The sequence below is a fragment of the Magallana gigas genome, chromosome 8 (genome assembly GCF_963853765.1).
Source record: "Magallana gigas chromosome 8, xbMagGiga1.1, whole genome shotgun sequence".
Taxonomy (NCBI): domain Eukaryota; kingdom Metazoa; phylum Mollusca; class Bivalvia; order Ostreida; family Ostreidae; genus Magallana; species Magallana gigas.
This window is the reverse complement of record NC_088860.1, coordinates 39076959-39098819: the sequence shown is the minus strand read 5'-3', so window position 1 is coordinate 39098819 and position 21861 is coordinate 39076959. Positions and strand designations below refer to the sequence as shown.

At 31.8% G+C, this 21861-nt stretch overlaps 1 protein-coding gene and 2 long non-coding RNA genes across 5 annotated transcripts in view; 1 reads left to right on the top strand and 2 right to left on the bottom strand.

The window, feature by feature from the left end:
* The window catches only part of LOC105324638 (uncharacterized), a 36019-nt gene extending 29043 nt beyond the window's left edge, over nucleotides 1-6976 (top strand). For all 3 annotated transcript variants that reach the window (XM_011423761.4, XM_011423760.4, XM_011423759.4), the window contains one exon: nucleotides 6395-6976. In XM_011423761.4, coding sequence (XP_011422063.3) covers nucleotides 6395-6839 — 445 coding nt within the window. In that variant the 3' untranslated portion in view covers nucleotides 6840-6976. The remainder of the gene's footprint in view (nucleotides 1-6394) is intronic.
* A 5119-nt stretch (nucleotides 6977-12095) lies between these two features.
* LOC105324639 (uncharacterized) lies at nucleotides 12096-14588 on the bottom strand. The gene is made up of 3 exons (XR_899603.4): nucleotides 14297-14588; nucleotides 12314-12460; nucleotides 12096-12196 (listed from the first exon to the last, which is right to left on the bottom strand). It is a non-coding gene; the product is annotated as an uncharacterized lncRNA (long non-coding RNA).
* A 4542-nt stretch (nucleotides 14589-19130) lies between these two features.
* On the bottom strand, nucleotides 19131-20009 carry LOC105324640 (uncharacterized). Its single transcript, XR_010708279.1, has 3 exons — nucleotides 19854-20009; nucleotides 19372-19518; nucleotides 19131-19216 (listed from the first exon to the last, which is right to left on the bottom strand). It is a non-coding gene; the product is annotated as an uncharacterized lncRNA (long non-coding RNA).
* Nucleotides 20010-21861: the final 1852 nt, after the last annotated feature.

The window sequence follows — 21861 nt, the reverse complement described above, 5'->3', positions numbered from 1 at the left end:
TAATGTCACGTATTAGTTTCAGGAAATTAATATAAAAGATTGCTTAAGTTAAAATGACGTTCAGTATAATTTTTATTAAACATTGCGGAGCGATGATGCGGGGGTGTTGTGTTAGCTGCTGCTGCTTTGCAGTAGGTGTTACATTGACCTCGGGCAGCTCGTACCTAGTTATTCCTGACCTTCTAACTCTGATATTGTGACGTTTTGTCATACATTTAGGTATTGTGTTGTCGAAGAAATACATTTTCTGATTTTCTACCGGTGGCAATTCTTCAAATTTTGTGATGCAAAATATTGAGATTGATTTTGATTTTGCCTTCAAAACCTTTGATATCATTTATTTCTGAGTGTGTCTTAATTTTCTCTTTCGAAATTTGAATTTCTGTTAACAAACGTTCATAATTTTCCAACGTTATACTTTGACTTAATTGAACTTTTTTTTTTAGCTCAAATAGCATTTTTTTCAATTGTTCAATTGAATTAGGATTTTGAGTAACAACAAATGTTCTTGTCTCAGATCTTAAACAATTCATTGCAACCGAAAGTAAAATATTGTCTGGATCATTATTAATAGTTTCTTTTTTAAAAAGTCTTGTTAAAAAATCTTCAACAGATTCTGTTTTGTCTTGTTTCAATATTGACAAATCCAAAAAATGTATAATTCTCTAAATCTTTCCTGAAAAACAGATGTCAGTAACGTTGGGTTAATTTTATGTTCATACGGTAAGGAATCATATCATACTTTGGCATGACCCTCTAAATAAAACGGAAACGCATTAACCGTCTTGGAATCGGGTAAACCATGACATTTGGCCCACTGCGTAAAACTGTGTAACCATGCTTTGACATCTTGAGTACCATCTCCATTAAATTTTTCTAATTTGATAATTAAACACATTTTGAAAGGTATACAAAAACAGTTTCTACCTGCTGATTGCACTGTTTAATAATTCCCGTTGAAACATATTCCTAGCAGACGCGAGGGAGGTTCTCCAGTGCGTTGTGAATGTCCGGGACTTGGTGTGCGTCCGGAGCAATGTATCCGGCCGCGTTGATGTGCTGTAAGCGTTGAATACGTCCAGGGAATCGCTTCGGTCCCGGGTGTTGAAGAGCAGCCCTGGCGTTTGCGTCCTGTGTAATGATCAGACGATGCCATGGAGGCGCCGTTGCTTTACGTTTGTGGCCCAATTGTGTTCGTTAGGTCGTTGATGGCTCTCCAGTTGCTTGGCTAGGACAAGTTGGAAACCCAAATTCCCCACCACTATATCGTACTATGATTTCGCTCAATACAATATTTCAGTTAATTTTATCTTCGGGACCTTATTCGTCCTTGACCAGACACCTGACGTTGCCGGTGCCACGTTATATAACACATAACTATCTCCTCCTCTGCCTGGGGAGTAGCCCTTTTCCCTGTGCAAAAAGAGGAGGCAAAAGACAGCTTCCAGATAACTACTTCTTTTATTTAAAGTATTTTACTTATAAAACATTCGGATTAAACTCCACAATATAATATAATGTATAACAAATAACAAAAAACATTGATTACAAAAAATCTTAAAAATAGAATTTTATATTTACTTGAACCCCCTGAATCATTTTCGTTAACTTGTATTAAAAACCCGCAAGTATCTCAATATGATATTACCTGTACAAAAAGAGGAGGCAAAAGACAGCTTCCAGATGACTACTGGAGAGCTGCTTTCCCCGAACCACATTTTTATACACACGGACCCTGCACCTCAAATTTCCTAACCTTTTTTTTTTTTTTTTTTTTACTTTCAAGAGACATAATAAATAAATTCAATACAGTTTTTTAAATATTCTTTCACGCATGCTCACTCTCTCACACTCAATCTAATTGGTAGAGGCTGCTTAAATTGAAAAAATAACAAAAGAATTAAACCAAAAAACAAAAGAAAAACAAAAACAAAAAAATCATATGGTAAATATAAAAGAGTAAGAATATTAGAACGGATGAAAGCACATAAATTGGTAATTAATGAACAAAGTGTTAATTAAGACAAATAACATGACTAAGATTGAATCATAGTGTCAAAGATAGAATACCAGGGTTGCCAGGTATTTTTGCATTTCAAAATTTTTACAAGCTATATATTTTTCAACCTTGTATTTGTTGAATAAATAAGATAAAAGTCAAGAAAGGCATGCCAGTTTGCCTTTTTTTAAACAAGTAAACAAATATTGTTTCGAACATAGAATAATTAAATTAATAACTTTGTTGTTTTTAGACATTGGAAGTTCACCAAACAAAATATTAACTACATTAAAACCAAGTCTTAAGGACGTTGCATGGTAAATATGCAAGCTTAGGTTGCTCCATATTGTGGATACTTTTTCACAGTTTATGAAGACATGCTGAATTGTCTCAACTTCATGTTTACAAAATGAGCAACAGTCAGAGGACACCACTTTAATTTTCTTTAAGTAATGATTCACAGGTAGAATTCTATGAAGTAATCTAAATTGTAACCATTGTAGCTGAGTGTCTTTGGTTGTTTTAAAGCATACATTAAAAGCATCATTAACACATATTTTGGCTCCATATTGAACTAACTCTGATTCCCACTTGGATATGGAAGTAGGAATTACATTACAAGAGTTTAATTGTCTATACACTACATTAGTACATTTATTATGCAACAACAAAAATTTATAATATATTGGAATGTATGGAGTAATAAACCCTTGGTATGAATTTTTTGTAAGAAAAGATTTAAGATATCTTGATATGGCACTTATTACACTGTTATACTGCATAATGCAGATATTCATATTGAATCTATGTTGAAAAATATCATGTGGTAAAAGATTTCCATCCACATCAAGAAAATCACTGATTATTTTGACACCCTTTTCATACCAGCTTTTTATAAATAGTGTTTTTATACCCACTTTAATATTTGTGTTATACCAAACAGGAATACTAGGGATGTTTTCTTTGACGAAACTCCCATTAAAAGATTTAATAACACAGAGAAAAGAATTGAAAACATCTTGCCAAAAAACATTATTTTTTGGAATTACACATTCTGATATGAATGCATCACCAAAATCAAGTAATTTGTTAACAATTTGTACACCATTAATAGCTTCAAAAATATCTATCCATGATTTTTTACCTTTAATCAACCTTTTCAACCATGAGCATTTCAATGACATAATAAATTTGTTCATTTCTAACATTTTTAACCCTCCTTGTTGATAGTCTTGAGTTATAACTGAACGCTTTATTTTGTCACACTTTGCATTCCAAACAAATTCAAAAATGTCTTTATTGAGAGATAAAATTGTCTCCCTTCTGGGTGTCGGCAATGATATAAATCTTCTATTCCAATGTTTTATCATACTTTTTATTTTAGGAATCTGCATAGAGTAGTTTAGGTCAGTAATTTGTTCTAAATCAACAGAAAAACAGATACCCAATAAGTTAAATGTTGTTGAACCCCAATCAAGTTTCCATCTAGAGTGATGAAACACCTGATTTGAAATTTTTTTCGATCTATCCAAATTATTTTTGTTTTAGAGCTATTTACTTTCAACCCAGATAGTTTTGAAAAAAATTCTAAAGTATCAAAAGCTGTAAATAGTGAATTAGGTGAGCCATCAAGAATTAAAGATGTATCATCAGTATATTGACTTATTTTATGTTCCTTACCATGTATCAGAATGCCCTTAATATCATTATTTTCCTTTATCAAGGCTGATAGAATCTCAGCACAAAGAAGAAATAAATAAGGTGCAACAGGGTCTCCTTGCCTACATCCTCTCTCAACACAAAGTTGGTCTGATAAAAAACCACTTTGTAAAACAGCTGCCTTGAAATTAGTGTTAAGAATCTTAACCCATTGTATAATGTATTCACGAAATCCGAAAAACTTTAAGACTTTGTAAATAAAAGACCAAGAAATTGAAACGAAGGCTTTTTCAAAATCTATTAACACTAATAGTCCTGGTATTTTCTTAACTTCAGTAAAATGCATTAAGTCATATATAAATCTGGTATTTTCTCCAATGTATCTTCCTTTAATAAAGCCCGACTGAGTGTCAGAAATAAGATTATCCAAAGTAGATTTAATTCTCGAACTAAGACAACCTGAAATAAGTTTATATATAACATTCAAAAGTGTAATCGGTCGCCAGTTTTTTAAAAATTGTCTAGGTTTATCTCCCTTCGGCAAACATGATATAATTCCCAAACGTTGAGAAATAGGAAGTTCCTTTTTGGAGAAAATACAATTTATTGACTTCAGAATAAATTCCTTTAGGTCAACCCAAAAGAATTTAAAAAACTCGACAGTATATCCATCGCTAACCTTATAAATACATGAGCTCAAGTCCATACCAATGTTCTGAAGGACCGTGGTCTTCCATAGTATTTTATTCATAATTTCTGACCCGGTGCAGACACGTTCATCACTGGACTTAATTACCCACTTTTCTATGAATATAAACAATTATTCGTTATCTGTAAAGCCAATCCACTTTAACCAATTTCTGTAATATTTCGTTATGATATTATGTTGCTGAGTGCACAATCCCTTTTTCCCAAATCTTAAGTCGTAGAGAAAAAACACTTCATTTTACATTTTAATGTTCTCAACAATAATTTAATCAATGACAACAGGTTATTCTGCGTAATGGTTATATAAATGTGTTAATTTGACTACATTAAATTTCATCTTCTATTCATAGTTTTCCGTAAAAACTTACGTTACCAAAATGTGATGTTAGCACAATATATTTAAGATTAACACGAACGTACTTAACGAACATACTTCATATGAACAAGCATCAGCGCGATGGATGCTTTAAATAATATACACACTTACAGGACATCGCCTTGCGATCGTAACTTGTTCTTTCAGATGGAACATCACGATCACAAACGATTCCAGTAATGAAAGAGTGCTCTTAATGTAAAGCACTTAGAGGAATAGTATTCACTGAAATTACCCTTTTTTAAGCACACAATTTAATCAATCCCTGGTCATTTTTTATTGTTATCGCTAACATTGTGGTTGCTTAGGAATTAAAATAATAAACGTGTCGGTATTTCTCTAGCCTTTAATGAAAACCTGAGTCTAATGAGGTCCACCGGCCGATCTTTATGGAAGCAGTCTAATGAGACTCTAAGAGCGTGTCCGCACTATCAGTTTCGATGATAAACTCATTGATCTACAGATAATTTGAAACATGCCTTTTTTATGGTAATGAAGGATGTAAAACTACGATAACTAAGTAACACGGTTCTTAATATGACAACTATGAAAACGGAGATTGTACATGAACATCACTAAAACTAGATTGATCAATGTAATTTGATGCAGTGAGCAGGCATACTAAAACCAGGATTGAACAATTCATTGACTCTTTTTACGAACTTTTGAGATCTATTATAAAATTAAACAAAGTTGTTGTTTTAAAGGCCATTTCAACTAGTAAACGTAGCTACATATATGTCCATTAATGACGCTATTATACAAGTTCGATTTGAATCAATTGGCTTGAACAATTTATACACTTAGGCAAGTAAAAATGTATTCGTCTTGGAATACTTAAACACAGAAATGTAATTTTCACAATTAAAAATAGATAAAAAAAATAAGATAATTTCAATCATATTCTAGAAGTTGAGGGAAACTTATATTGAATTGAACTATACTATCTGCCTCAAATTGAAATGGCCTCTAAAGTCCCGTTTTTATACTTATAACAATGTTTTACTAGGTTTGTTGAATGATACACGTGGTTAAAATAAACTGTTTTAACACCTTATGATGATATTCGTAAGCCTAAAGTAGGATTAATTTTTATTCCAGAAAGCAAAGTTCCTTAAAGAAGGAAACAATCAAAATTTCATTTAGAGGACATGATGCACTCACTTGTAAATGTTTGAAAAAAAACCGATTTAACATTTAACAATGATGATCTTCGTATGCCTAAAGTGGGATTAATTTTTATTCCAGAAAGAAAACTTCCTTAAAGAAGGAAACAATCAATTTTTTTTTATTTTGGAGGACTTGATACTCTCAATTGTAAATGTTTGGGAAAAAAAACGATTTAACAATAACTTCGGCAATAAATTTCATATTTCTTAGTCTTTTAAACAGTATCTTGTCACTTTCTCGAAGACAACGTACTTAGTGGAAGCTTTAATTCATAGATACATGTACTTCTTTTCATCAAATGCAAGCAATGTTACCTTGTCTAGATAACTATTTTGTTAATTCATTTGCTGCAGTCTCTAGGTTATTACATGTTAGTTACACATTCAATGCAATATTGTGATCTTATTCGTGATTGTGTGTCTTTTGTTTATTTCTTACTTCGTTTGCAACTATATGGCGGCCAATTTCATTTGCATTTTTAGGGATTCATCTCCCAATTCTGTACCGGATAGCGTGACAGATAGTACCGGAAGTAGAACGTCCTACTTAGTAATGAATACTCAGGGGGAGACGACTCCGTCACCAGTCATTCCAAACACCTATCTGTCCCTTCCACAAAACGTGCTATCAAACTCTTTGACTGAATGTAAGAGTGCCTGTGTACATGGGCAGGAAATGGCGTGTGGTTTCAACACAGAACTGTGCGATATGTGTCGAAGTTTACCTTGCGCTCTGTGTAAGACGGGTACGAAGAACAAACAGGATGGGGTTCATTCTGTAAAGTCACTGAAAGATCTTACGTCATCGCAGTCAAACGGCGAAATTAGAAAGAACCGAAACGGGAGAAAGAACGGATACTTGGATATTAGTGCAGTTGAAGTTACGCAGAATTCTGTTGACCAATCCTGTGTTTTTATAACAACTTAGTTATTTTAAAGACGCATTTTCAATAAAACAATTTTAACTAAAACGTATCCGTCTAATTTATGCAATGTACATTACTTAATGTGCCTTATAAGATCATTGTGCAAGATATGTAAATTATATTAAACGTATATGAAGTATATATTTTAGTAAATGTACCGATACAATGCAATAGACATGTTACTCGTTATACTTAAAAATTACGTTTTAAAATCTCAAAAGCATATTAAAATGATCACATTCCGCATTCGTAAAAAACAGAATTTTATATGAAACAATTTTGAAACTTATGAAACCTGCAAAACTAAGTAAAAGGCAGTCAATTACATGAACACAATAATTTAAGGATGAATATTTTGTGTAAACATTTATTTACAAACTGTATTAAAGCCACACATTGTAATTTATAGATAAAATTATTTTAACATTTTGTTTTAATTCATAATGATACATATGTAACCATGTATATGTGTCACGGAAAAATTCGCCATTAAATGAATCCTTGTATTGATTTTATCTCTTATACCCTTTTATTTGATGTCATGGAGAAATTGATCATATACACGTTTTTAAACTGATCGAAAATGTGAGGGACTATCGAAACAAATTTCTTTTTTTTATTTTTATCACTTATTTGTTTTTTTGCTCAAAACCCAATCGATAAACAATGTGTTTATATTTTCAATGGTTCTGTGAAAGAAACACAATAATCAGCTTTTATTTTACTACTTATCCCAAACAAATGTTCAACTTGTAAAAATAAAAAAGTTTTAATAATGATAAAGTGATTTCTTTTCTCGAATGTAACAATTAAATAAAACAAACTTACTCCGTTAAGTAAGTATTGAATCGGTAAAATAAATGTCAACTAGAATAGGAGGTAACCTTTCTTAGCGCACCTGAGCTGAAAGCTCAAGTGCGCTATTCTGGTCACATTTTGTCTGTTGCCCGTTTGTCTATCCGTCTGTCTGTCTGTAAACTTTTCACATCTTCTCAAGAACCACTGGGCCAATTTCAACCAAATTTGGTACAAAGCAGGGAATTCAGAGTTGTGAAAATTAAGGACCACGCCCCTTTGCAAAAAGAGATACTTGTAATTTGGTATCATTGAAAATTTTCGAGAATTTTCAAAAATCTTCTTCTCAAGAACCAATCAAGCAATCAGCCATGAAAGCTGACATTTGTGTGGATGCATCCTCGGGTAGTGTAGATTCTAAGTTGTGAAAAATCATGACCCTAGGGGGTAGGGTGGAGCCTTAATGGGGGGAGGGTCGACTTTTTACATAGGAATATGTAGAGTAAATCTTTCAAAAATCTTCTCAAGAACCAATTGGCAAGGAAAGATGAAACTTATGTGATGCATCCTTAGCTAATGTAATTTAGAGTTGTAAAAATCATGACCCTCCGGGGTTGGGTGGGGCCACAATGGGGGTCAAATTTTACATAAGAATATAAAGAGTAAATCTTTAAATATCTTCTTCTCAAGAACAATTTGGCCAGGAAAGCTGACACTTATATGGAAGCATCCTCAGGTAGTGTAAAACTAGGGTAAAATTAGGGTTGTGAAAATCATGACCCTCGCGGGTAGGGTGGAGCAACAATGGGGTTGAATTTTTATATATGAATATATAGAGTAAATCTTTAAAAATGTATATGAGGAAGTAGTCCTGAAAAGGTATCCATGTATCAATGAATTTTTTTTGTAGTTTACGTTCTGACATGAACGATCTCAGAAATGACAAAGTAAACAAAGCAAAAAACTCCAAGCCACTTTATTTTCAATTGATAGTTCTAGTATGACAATAAAAATATTTGGATCAGCAGTTTTAGAGAAAATTCTACACAATAAATTTGCTCTCCGGCGCATGTGCACTGTCGAGTAAAAAGAACGTGTAATTGAATTTACTAAAAAGACGGTGTAATCAATGTGACCATTTGACAAAGCTCATAGTTTTTGATAAAACAAGCACCTTATATTAGATTTGGAATACCGTTCAATATATAGACTAGAATTTGGGACATTTTTAAGATATATAACTACGGTACTATCAACTAACAATGTAAAGGTGATGAATTGCTCAAATATGAAATATACTTAAATAAAGTTCGGTTCTATTATTAGAACGAAAATTGATATACAATAAATATTCATTCACATGTTTGATCAACATTAAACCATTATGGAATTAAATATAGGTATTACATTTTTTTAATTACGGTATATAATCATTGCAGGTTTGATTTGTAAACATCGAACGCATTACAAATTGATTCACATACTCTTCTGAAAGACATATTTTATATATCAATAGTTTTCTTGTTTCTATCTGTTAAAATTTTTGAATATGTTTAAATTATCAAGATAAAAAGAAATCGGAAAATTCTTGTATAAAAATATTAATCTTAATTATTGGAAAACAGATTGAAAGAAAACAATGCAAAACAGATCAATACTATCCCCTTTCTATGAAACTAGACTTATGGCAAGATAATACGATTATTAATGTTATTGTTATGCACTTTCTGTGTTTCAAATAAATACCAAAGTTCTTTTCGATTAAAAACGATGTTAACTAGAAAGTTGTAGTTTGATGTCAGAGTAAAAATCAGCTTAATCATTAACATATGACACCGACTTCTTGAGTTAAAAAAAATTATCGAAGAATTGTGAAATCTAAAGCAATTTGCGATGGTGGCATCATGATGTCCGTTTAGTATTATTAGCATGGTAAACAAGCTAGAATCGGTAACAATGTCGTTGAAAACATTTCGCAGAACTACAATTATTAACTTACCAAAAACAAATAGCAAAAGCTCTTTTTTAAACAAAAACAATCACAATCAATTTGCAGACATGTTCTTATATAGTGTAATCATCTTGAAATCATTTTGCATTCGTCATGTTTACATATAGATATAAAAAGTAAACCAAAAACACATTGACGAATATACATGTAAATTACAGAGGAATATATAAGCAACATTTTGAATATATCTGAAAATGTCTTCCTCATGCGTACATGCTTGTTTTATATGTGACATTTATTTAATATATCTTTTAAAACTATGCTAAAATGCCCCAAAATGTGGTTTGTATACCTCACGTAAAAAGCAGGATGAAATGCATGAATCTCATTTAAATTCATTCAAAACCCCCAAAGTCAGAACGTTCTAAATATATCTGTTAATGCCCTCTTTGTTTGTACATGCTTGTTTTATATGTGACGTTGTATTTAATATATCTTTTAAAACTATGCCAAAATGACTCAAAATTTGGTTTGTATATATTACGTTGGAAAGCAGGATGAGTTGCATGAATCTCATTTAAATTCATTCAAAACCCCAAAAGTCAGGGCTGCGTTCAAGATCGTAGCTGCTACGTAGGGCTACGTAGTTGAACGGTAAGCTAGCCTATCCACTCTGTATATATTCATCGCCTAAATATTTTATGCAAAGGATCAAATTCAAGATGGCTACCTTAGTAGCCACTTGGTAACAAACACGACATCTATTTACTAAGTGATATTCATCTTTTTAGTTTTAATGAATTTTAATGTATATTTCCGCTTGAAATTAATACATTATGTCGGTGTAATTAGTCTTCGGCTAGCTGCTACGATCTTGAACGCGGCCCAGAAATATTAAAATGTATAAGGGCCTTTATACTTGCTCCGTTTTATTTTATAACTTTATCTAATTGTATTTTGATTGTGTTTTCAATAACAGAAGTCAATATACCTCTTATTCATACAATTATTTTGTGCTGTATTTACAGCATTCAAATCAAATTGTTGAATGAGTATTTAACTTACAGATACATAAAACTTTATATGACGTTTTAGTTTATCTTCTGTTTTCATGACAACTGATATCACATGCCGATCATTCCTTCAAAAGAAATAATTTTCTGGAATGCCTTCCCCAGAAATTATAAATAAAATCGTGTTGATATATCTATCTATCTATCTATCTATCTATCTATCTATCTATCTATCTATCTATCTATCTATCTATCTATCTATCTATCTATTGAAAATTACAATAACAAACTGTCAACCATCTCAAAAATCTATAAAACGAAAAACAAATTCAAAGCAGACCAGCAACACGGACCTGTAAAAAGATAGAGGTAGGATCAGGTGTCATGGAGGAGTGAGCATCCTCTGCTGAACGGTCACACCCGTCGTGTGCTCTATGTCCTAATCAGGAAAAACCCCGGAAAAGTCCGTAGAGAATTAGGTGATAAATTATGGTCTAAGAATTAGTATGAAAAATTCAGTCAGCATGCGACCCAGCCGAAGATTGTATTTGCTGACAAAGTCGTTGTAACGACCATAAAACTTACGAAAAGATGATTTTAAACGAGACTGTTGATAGTCCTATTTTATCAACTTGTTTTTATCAACTCTAAAGTTTGATACATTCAATTGTGTGTTAAACACGGTGCTATCGAATTCAGCACTCAAACAAAGATTTTTAAAAAAATCAATAGTTAAAAGTCCAACAAAAAATCTAAATTAAAAATGTTCGGTCTAAATTTTATCAATGCTTTTGGAAAACAGCACTTTTAGAAAGTGGAGCGAACCAATCTGACCTAAAGGACATTATTTTGAGTTGTAACACATTACATATGTAATAACCAACTCACTGGTTTAAAAAAAATAAAGCGTTAAATTCCTACGCGTTCGCTTTTCTAGTAAGTACTAAACGAATAAATTGTGTGTTATTTTTAAGTTATATATTGTAGGATCACAGAGAAAAATAATCAAAATAATTCACTACATATATCCAAAACCTTTCAAGGAATTAGTTTGAAAGTCTGTTTAGTTCACCCTATTTCTTGCATTTTACAAAACAATCTAATCAAACCATATATCATGAAATCGTATCCAAAAAATATTTAATAGTACATGGCTATCTTGAGTTTTGCTTTTCACGATTTAACTATCGTTACTGAGTTAAAGGTTCATTAGATATATTCTGATCACTTGTTGTCTAATTCTATCAACATGTTTATCAACAGTCTATATAGGTTCAGTTTAAACATTTTACAATTTTGATTTTTTTTCTCTATTGTTTATAAATTTGATAAACATATGTAGCTAAAAATATTCCATTTCAAATAAATGGTCTATATAAAAGTAATGTTTCTGTAAATATGTATGTACATTTTGTATGCATTTAATCGATTTTTTTCTTAAATTTTTTATTTCATATTTATAATTTTTTTAAAAATGTACATGAGAAAAACAAACTATAAAAAATCATAAATTTTATTCCTTATCAGACAAAGTTGTAAAATCAATTGTCAGTGATGATTCGCTTTCTTTACTTGTGTATATCTTCTTAGTACAACCAAACTAAAAGAAAACCCAGAAATAATAAAAATAGGAAAAAAGAACACCATATACATATAATTCGAGAAATAACACTAATTTGAAGGGGGACAACTAAAATAGCATGTACTTTGTACTTACAATAAGGGCAACATATCCCATGAGTTCTAGTTGGTGTAAACCAACAAAATGAGCGATCTGGGCACTGAGAATGGCGGAAACATGCCGTTCTGCTCACCTGAAAATAGCCACCTGGGCAATCCCCTCGTGGGGTTGGTTGACTCTGCCCTGTAATAAAAACGCCCACATTGAGTGATTGTTGAAAAACATACAAAACATTGTTGGATGCAATGAAAGCCATAATTGTCCTTTTTCAAAAGGTTGGCACCTGAAATACAATTACACCTGGAGTGTCGTTTACAGAATGTAAAAATGTAACTAGACACGATCTCGTTGCGAGCAACGAGGAGGTCTTCCGTCCGATTTTGAGAAGAGGAAATGACTTTGCCTTTTATCTTCATCAACGAAACATATCAGGAAATGCAGATGTGATCTAAAAGAGCGATGGATGAAGGATTATACACCCCGTTGGATCCCTAATTTAGGGACCAGCCACATTTTATTTCATATCAAATAAGAGGTCTTTTGATTTCGATACATTTTGTGTAAAAAGTTATTTGTAACCGTTCTTGATTTATCTGGAAGAGATCGTGGGAACGGATAACAAACAAGTTTTGGTTGCAGATTGTTAATCACAATTTTTAGCGTATTTTGTTCAATAATGCTCCTTAAAATTGCTTTTTTTTAATTTTGGGACGTTGATGATAAGTTCGGACTTTTGACCCCTTAAAATCCCTTATTACATAACATAGGAGTAAACAATTTTCATGTATAGGTACATAACATTTCGATTAACATAATTGCTTCCGTAATGTATTACAAAATATTTCACAATTAAAGGTTATGATTAAAAGACTTTAGAACTCTATCGGCTCCTAATTTGAATAGCCAGCCCCTTTTTCGTGATATAAAAAGAAAGCTCTTGTCATTTTAAACACATTTTGTTCAACAAGTATGTAGAAATTATGTACCGTTCTCGAGATGTCTGGAAGAGATCGTTTTAAGGGCCGACCCTATAACTCCTTTTAGGGACCGGATAACAAAAAAATTATGGTTGCAAATTGTTAACGACATTATTTGGAGTATTTTTTGTTCAACGTTGCTTTTCAACATTTCTCTCCATTTTCAGATATATAAGATCAAAATTTCGGACTGCTGGCCCCTTAAAATTCCTAAATACGTAACAAAGGAGTAAACAACTGTCATGTGTAGGTACATAACGTTACGATGAACATAATTGCTTCTATAATGTATAACAAAATATTTTACATTAAAAAGATATTATTAGAATACTTTAGAGCCCTTTCGGCCCTTAATTTAAAGGGTCAGCCTCTTTTCCCTAATGTCAAATGAAAGTTCTTGACTTTTTAAAGTTTTTTTGTTCTATAAGTCTTAACAAAATACTTTTGAGAAAAAAGATATTCAAAGAAAACCACAAACAAATCATGACGCTTTTTATCTCAATTTTTAAGCGCAGGCGAGCTTCGGTGTTTTTTGTCACAGAACAATGAAAATGCTTCTGTCATATCTACAAACATAGGTCTACAAACCGTGAAAATTTGAATCAAATATCTGTTTTCGTTTGGGAGAAAAACACCGGACAAGCCGACCCTCTAAAAATCGTAAAAACGTCAATATCTCTAAAACGGAAATGACGTCATCAATGTAAAAAATTTCCAATAAGGTTCAGATCAATATCTGTTAGTTCTGAAAGTTTCAATAAAATCAACCAAGCCGTTCCCGAGAACTCGCGTGCACAAAAATGCGTAAGAAAAAAAAAGAATAATAATAAGGGAAACAGAAACAAAGCAATAACAAGAAGGTCTTCCGTTGGAAACGGAAGACCTTAATTATGAACAATTATATGTATTTTTAATGATAATAAACTGATCACTAAATCATAATGCGATTTGTGTAAACTATTTTGTCAACACATCCAAATACGTTTAGCTATAGTTTAAGATAATGTGATAAAGATAAACATGTAGTAGTTCATATACTCACCAAAGGTTTTAGAGCAGCTTAAAAACACAATTAATAATAAGAATGCAGTTCTGTTCTTCATTTTAACAATGCTATAAAATCACAAAACAAGCATTGTCCTTTTATTCGGTTCTGTAAGAAAAAGAACAACAATAAATCACGCTGAACGGACAGAACTGTGGTTTTGCTTTGTTAATATGCATTTAACATAATCAATTTAGTTTGTTGTTTACAGCAGTAACGACAACATTGTGCATAGTTGCCCTGACATTCGTCACGTTCCATAGCATTACGAGGCAGAAATTCGGACTAAAATAATTAAGAAAATGTTAACATCCCATGGAATGCAGGTAAATGTTACATATGATAAATACGCACTTAGAGAAAAGGTAACTCGATCTTTTCACCAAGTATTATTCAACCGAAAAAACAAACTATTTTGTTAATATTTTTCTTGTTAAAAAAAGAATTGTTCAGTTAAAAAACAACAATTTGAATACTTTCTTCAACACATCTCATTGAATTTTGCTACAGCGTTTTAATTTCTAAATGATCGTAAAAATTGTTAATACTGAATTGGGGAAAATAATCAGAACGTATCCTGTTTAGATTAAAACAGCCATCTTGTATAAATACCAATTCAATTTAAATTCCATGTATTTATTTTTTTTTATTTCACTTTTTACAGGCAAGTTCTATAACACTTCTTACCTATCCTGAGCCGAAGGCTGAAGTGAGCTTTTCTGATCAAAATTAGTCTAAGTTGTGTCGTTTTCAACTTTTCTCATTTCTATCTTCTCCAAAATTATTGGGCCCATTTCAATCAAACTTGGTCGAAGCAGTCTTTGAAAAAGGGGATTCAAATTTGTTAAAATGAAGGGCCACGCCCTCTTTTAAAACAAAAAAATCAAAAATCATTTTTGGTATCTTTCAAAAATCGTCTCTTCAGAAATCAATTGGCCTGAAAAGCTAAACTTTGTGGAAACATCCCAATGTTTGTTCAAATTATGACCCCAAGAGGTAACATGGGGACCAAAATATGGGGTGATTTTTTTTACATAGGAAGTTAAAGAGAAAAATCTTTAAAAATCTTCTTTTAGAAACCGATCGGCAAGAAAACCTGTTACCCGATTGGAAGCATCGTCAGATATGGTAGATTCAAGTTTGTTTAAATCATTACCCCCCGGGGTAGGGTGAGCCAAAAGTTTGGAGGTCAAATTTCTATAGGAAGAAATTTATAGGGAAAACTTTTAAAAATCATTTCAGAAACTGAACAGCCAGAAAAGGTATTACTGGTGCGGAAGCATTCTAAGCGTAGATTAAAATTTGTCAAAATCATAATCCTTTAGAGTAACTTAGCAGACATTAAGGAGGGGGGGGGGGCTCCAATTTTACAAAGGAAAACATTGATATAATTTACAAAGACTCAAGTGTTATTATTTATGGTTTTAATTATATGCAAGCATTTTAATTAACTGTTGATTCTTTAAAATTGTATAGATTTTAGCTCCTGGAAAATTTCTTGACCTCACAAGGGGTTCAAATTTGACGTAGGTTTAAAATCTACATATTAACGGTTGTCTCAGATCTTCTGAAAAAGTACTGCAATGCTCGATATGTGATAGACTGTAGAATCATCCTGTAACGAAGGGGTTCAATGCTAAACAAAAGAATAGGCAGGGAAATTTTATCACAGGTTATCTATTAAAAAACAATGTTAAGATATATTTTGTAACAATTGATTTTAATAGGGACCCGCTCTGTGGGCGCCCTATAGTGATCACTCCGTCATTCAGTCTTTCAGTCCGTCTGTCCGTTTGAGATTGCCTGGCCGGGGCATATCTTTTCTCTCCTTGGCACAATCTGGCTCATACTTCACCCACTTGTGCATTTGAGTAAAAAATGTGCAGTGGCCTTTCTAGTTCGAAGGTTAAGTTCATAGCAGAATTATATATAAAATTCTTGTCAGGGGAATATCTTCTCTTCCCTTGGTCGAATCCGGCTCATACTTCAATCACAAGGGGTGTGCAGTAACCTTAATGAACTTTGTAGGTTAAGGGTCAAGGTCGTATCGGACCGTGCAAAATATCTTTATCTCAGAGCATATATACTTTCCAATTAGCTTTATTTTGCTGATAATTCACATAAAACAACAGAGCTTTTCAGTTAAGGATGTGTGGTAAAAATTTACAAAATATACAAAAATGGTGATATCTAACAGTGATTTTATAAATACCACCAATTGCAAACTGACGAAACACACAAAAAATCATTTAACAAAAGAGTCACACCAGCAAAATGTATGCAAATGTCAAATAAACCAACATGCCACTAGAGGAAACACGCATAAATCATACGGATTGAACAACAAATTCCATAATATTGCTAGGTTAAAGCCAACTGAAAGCGCCACTCAGACACTGTAAAGGAAGGGAACAGGCCGTTCTAATCATTGCTAGGAACCCGCCGTGGCAGTTACCGGGCGGTTTTGATGAAAACTGGCCTAGTTAAAACAAAGCATTGCTTATAAAGTACGCGCCCCTGTACCCGTACATAAATCAACATCGACTTTAATGTTTATTTATTAACTTCTTTAAAAAAGCTATGAACATCTTTTGATTATACTTTTAAAATGTCAACTGTATTATAATATTCGAAACTTGCTTAAATGAATTAAAAGTTGTTTTCTTTTACTTGTATTTTCAAAATTCAGTAAATATATTAAGTAAAACATTTTAAAAGGGGTTTTTGCCGTTCTTTTATATTTCAATTTCATTGTAAAAAAAAATTATTTTTTAAAAGGAAATTTAAATATAAAAGAAGTAAGTTTATCAAACGTTTTGAGAATAACCTTTTCTATCAACTTACAATTATTAATTTCTAGAATTAGATCGTACAAAATATAGATAGATTTCTATCAATATGGACTTTCTAAAAAGACCCAAAAAAATTTTGAGTTGCTGATATTTTTACTACACATAAACATACTTTTGTTAATCCATAAGTATAATTAAGTAATACTTACCGAATGAACCGGAAAGGTTTTCTAAAGGTAAGTATGCATTATACATTGTGCATCATGTTACAATACGAATTAGTAAATATTATTTATTTTGGACAAGAAGGTTTTTTTTTTCATTAGAACTTGCAATTATTTTTATATCTTTAATCGCTTTTAAATCGTTCTTGAATGTATCTTTTTTCTGGTTTTATAAACATTTGTATTTTTGATAAGAAGTAATATATGATTATTATTTTGCGATAGAAATTGATTGTGGTTACATTTATATGCTTTGGTTGTAGAACATATTAATAATTAGATAGAATGAAACTTGGTTTTACTTAAATAACAAAAGTAGTCAAAGAAGAGGTTGAGAACACTGTATGATAGCATTTGTTAAACAATGTTTATATCAATTAAAATGTTAAATCTAATAAATGTCTTGACAAAACTTAGGTTAAGGTAGGTCAAGTATGTTAGAAAGAAAATGACGTTTATTTCTCAAAAGAATTGTCATATTATTGAAATGTATCATAATCAATATGTCTCTCGGTGGTGTCAATAAACAATCACATAATATCATAGTTATATGAATACTCTGCTAATTCATGCGCCATGAGCACAAATATAAACGTCTTCACGTATTTTATGTGGGTTTTTTTTTGGGGGGGGGGATAATATTAAATGAAACTTTCAATCGTACATACATACACACATAATTTGATATGTACTTTTTAAAAAAATCATTAAATTATATGAACTCCTTGATAGAAAAAAATGTTCTCTACAAAGTTTCTGGCACTATATTTCAAGTCGCAGAAGCGGAACATGCTAATATGGCTGTTCCAGGTATATTTTATTCCCTTACTGAAAGCGTATATAATGGCTTTACAGCGACAATACACATATATTGTATACAAAAAGACATCAGTATGAATATGAATATAAGCACAGACTGCTTATTTTTGGATGGCTCAAACGCGTGGTATTCATTTTATCTACACTGCTTAGTGTGTTACAGGACCGACGACATCCATCAATAAGCATTCAATGCTTAATTGTATGCACACAAGCTATGTCAAAGGACAATGCGCGGTATGGTCAAATGTCTACCCCCGATTTCAACCAATTTTTAAATAGTATCATATAAAAATAAAATCTTCACAAATCATTGTATAGAGGATGCCTATAACTGCAATCTTGATTTAAGTTATCTTTGCTCATTCGTTGCTTATCTATGACGTCAACTAAATGACCTAATTCCCGCAAATTTGCAAACAAATGAAAATATTCTCATTTTTGCTCTATATTTTGCATTCGGAAGTATAGAGCGCAGTTCTGCTCAAGTGCGATTTTAACATATGTTTTTCTTCAAATAGTTATACACATTTTACTAAAATATGGTACTTGAGCAAGCCTGCGCTCAATGTTTCCCAGTCGAAAAACCATCGGAAAACATCCATATTTTGCTACAAAACATCAATTTATCAAAATAATGCAATCTTCATGACGTCATTTCTACATTATGACGTCACTGTGGTGATAACCTTTAACGCCTTTATTTCCAATATGATTTTAACTATCTTTCACCTTATTTTTAAAGCTCTTTCTAAAACTTTGAATTTGGGGGCAAAACATGCATAAAACCGCACATAGTCCTTTAATCTAATAAGAAGTTGTATTAAATAAATTATCTAGTGAATTATAATTTTACAATTAAGCGTATTTTAACCAATATAAAAACGTCTATCGATAGAAAGCTTCAATATTGCTTATCATTTTGGTTTCGAAATTTTATCCATTTTAATTATTCGTTAAACATGAATACTTTATGTTAATTGATGAGAAATAACATTTTTGCATTATCAACTTTTATTTTTTGTACTTTCCATCAAAATTTTCTCCCCCAAAATTTAATCAGTAAAATGGTTTCGGCGGATCTAAAAAGTAGAAGAAAAATAAACAAATTATTAGAGTCATCTACCACACGATTTACATAATGATTAAAACTGTCAATAAACTTTACAATGTAGTTACATCACACACTTACAAAATGAAGTAAATATGCAATAACATAATCGTTATCAATACTCACAGGGGCAACAAAAACTGTAGCCAGTTAATGGGTTTTCAAGGAAGCAGTATTGCCCTCGGGGGCAGTGCCAGTCTCTCCTGCATCCCGTATAGACCGTGGGGTAGGTACCCCCAGGGCACGGCCCATTTCCTTGGACAGGTAGCAGTCCTATTAATATAAGATTCGGTCAATACATTTTTGAGCATCATTTGGACATTCGAAAAATCCTGAATTGAATTTTTAAAAAAACCCCAAAAAGTGATTTTTTAAAAATAAATTTTAAAACAAAATGAATTTTCAGTGACTGTTAACTCCAAATTATAATTGTTGTATTCATGTATGATTGAAAGTAAATCAATAAGTTTCTTGCTGCAAAGAATATTATTTGAAAAAAGGCATTAATTTTTTTTTTCAGTATTTACATTGAAGGAAGCAGAATCTTAGTATGTTGTATTTGATTAATTGAAAATAAACGAAAGATTACTAATTGGCAAGAATCTTACCTGCCGAAAAACAAACACTTGCCAATATAAGACAGGCGACTAGTAAAACGTTGCGCATGTTGTGCGATGAATATTGGTTTTGACAATTTGTGTAAGCTTTTTATACAGCAGGAACACATACACTGCCTACCTTAAGATCACAATCACGTGCTTCTTAAAACGTAGACTTTTCCGTAAACGTGTTATGATCATTAAATTACATAATGATTGATGGTTTCAAAGTTAACAACTCAGACGTCCCAGTTTTATGTCAACATATTTGTTACTTTGTTGCATGTTGTTAAAGGTATGGTAAGAAACCTTGTATCAAAGGTACGAAAACCAATTGAATAGGTAAGAATATAAAACTGAAAAATAAAGCACGCAGCAAAGTGTTGAATGAAATGGTGTACCCAATACCGTGGAACCTTCATGTTAAAATTTCTGTTTTGAGCTGTTTAATTTTACGGGGCTGTCATCTGCTTTGTAGTAAACCTTTATTTTGTAATAATCTGTTTGGCTAAATTTAATTCCGCCAAGCTTATATCACTCTCAATTGGAGAGATTTAAAAGTGGGGTTATACTGATCTTAGAAAAAAGACTTATGTCAACGCGCTGTGGAAAAATGTTTGAATTGTAAAAACCAACCAATAATCAGGTCAAATGACCGGGTGTTAAACATTTTCATCTGAATAATTTAAAATTGCAACATATACTAATGAGAAAAAAAACTTCTTTTTAAAGGTATAAAAATGTAAACAATTTGATTTAGGTAAGGTGGCCGGGGACAGTTTTTTTTATACAATTCATTGTAGCCAAGTGATGCATGTCTTCCGAACTCTGTAACTAAAATTTCCTCAGGTCCCATTCAGCACAAATACCTTTAATTCACTCTTTATAAGGCCAATCACCAATTTCTGGAGAAAATTACTAATCAAAACCTGTAAAATTCTCTACATACTGGTTTTTATGAGATTTTGACCCTTTCATATTTTGCTTATTTTTCATGATTTTTCAGCTTTTTAGACCTCCCCCATCTTATTCCCTGCAGAGGGTTGACCTTCTGTACCGCTTGCATGTTGCACTATCACATGTCAGAAACATATATAATGGGCTTAGCAGACAAGACTAAAAATATTTTTTTTCTCATACAGGATAAAATGCGTACTGCAAAATTCTGGTGCAATTAATGATTATAGGTTTTCCTATCTAATTAGATGTAATCTACTAAACGCAATCCTTTATTAGTCACACAAAGCTTTGGTGGGTTATCCTATGCGATCGTCGGGTTCTATATTAACCAAAACTCTTAAGGCACCGACACACTGTAAAATTTCAATCTGATGTGACAGTTTGAAAAACAAAATGGCGGCGATGGGTACCTTGTGTATTATTAGATTGAGGGTATATATTTTTATTATGAGAAAGATGTATAACGTCAGGTTCCTGTGGGTTCTTCTTCCATTGACTTAAAAATCCACACTCCCTTTCATCCCTACCTATGGAGTTATATATTTTTATTTTTTATAAAGGGAATTTAGTTTATCTGGATATCTTAAGATTCGTCTAAGTTAGCTTGGTTTACTTCTAAAGACACGTATTAAAGTTGTTTTAACTAAAGGTTTGTCCTAAGATGTATCCTAGTACATGTCTTAGGATAAATCTTAAGATTCGATCATGAACATGGTCAAAAATTTAGATCTTGTTAAAGAAAACTTTTATGAATGATATCTCGTTGTTGAGTTTTTCTTGATTGAATATTATTCATTATAAATGAATTTCTTATAATATTCTTATTTACAGTTAATCAGAAAATTGCATTCTTCTTTTATGATAAGGATTTTACAAAGTTTGGAGGTATGTAATTAAACATTGTGAAGTACATTGATGTTCAGAAAATGCCAAAATAAGGTATATTTTAATGACATTGGAAACTTCCCAAAACAATTGCTTTTTAGATTTTCACAAGCTTTAACAAGAAACAATACAAAAGCAAAATTATCTTTCCAAGGACAAAAAAAAAGCAAAG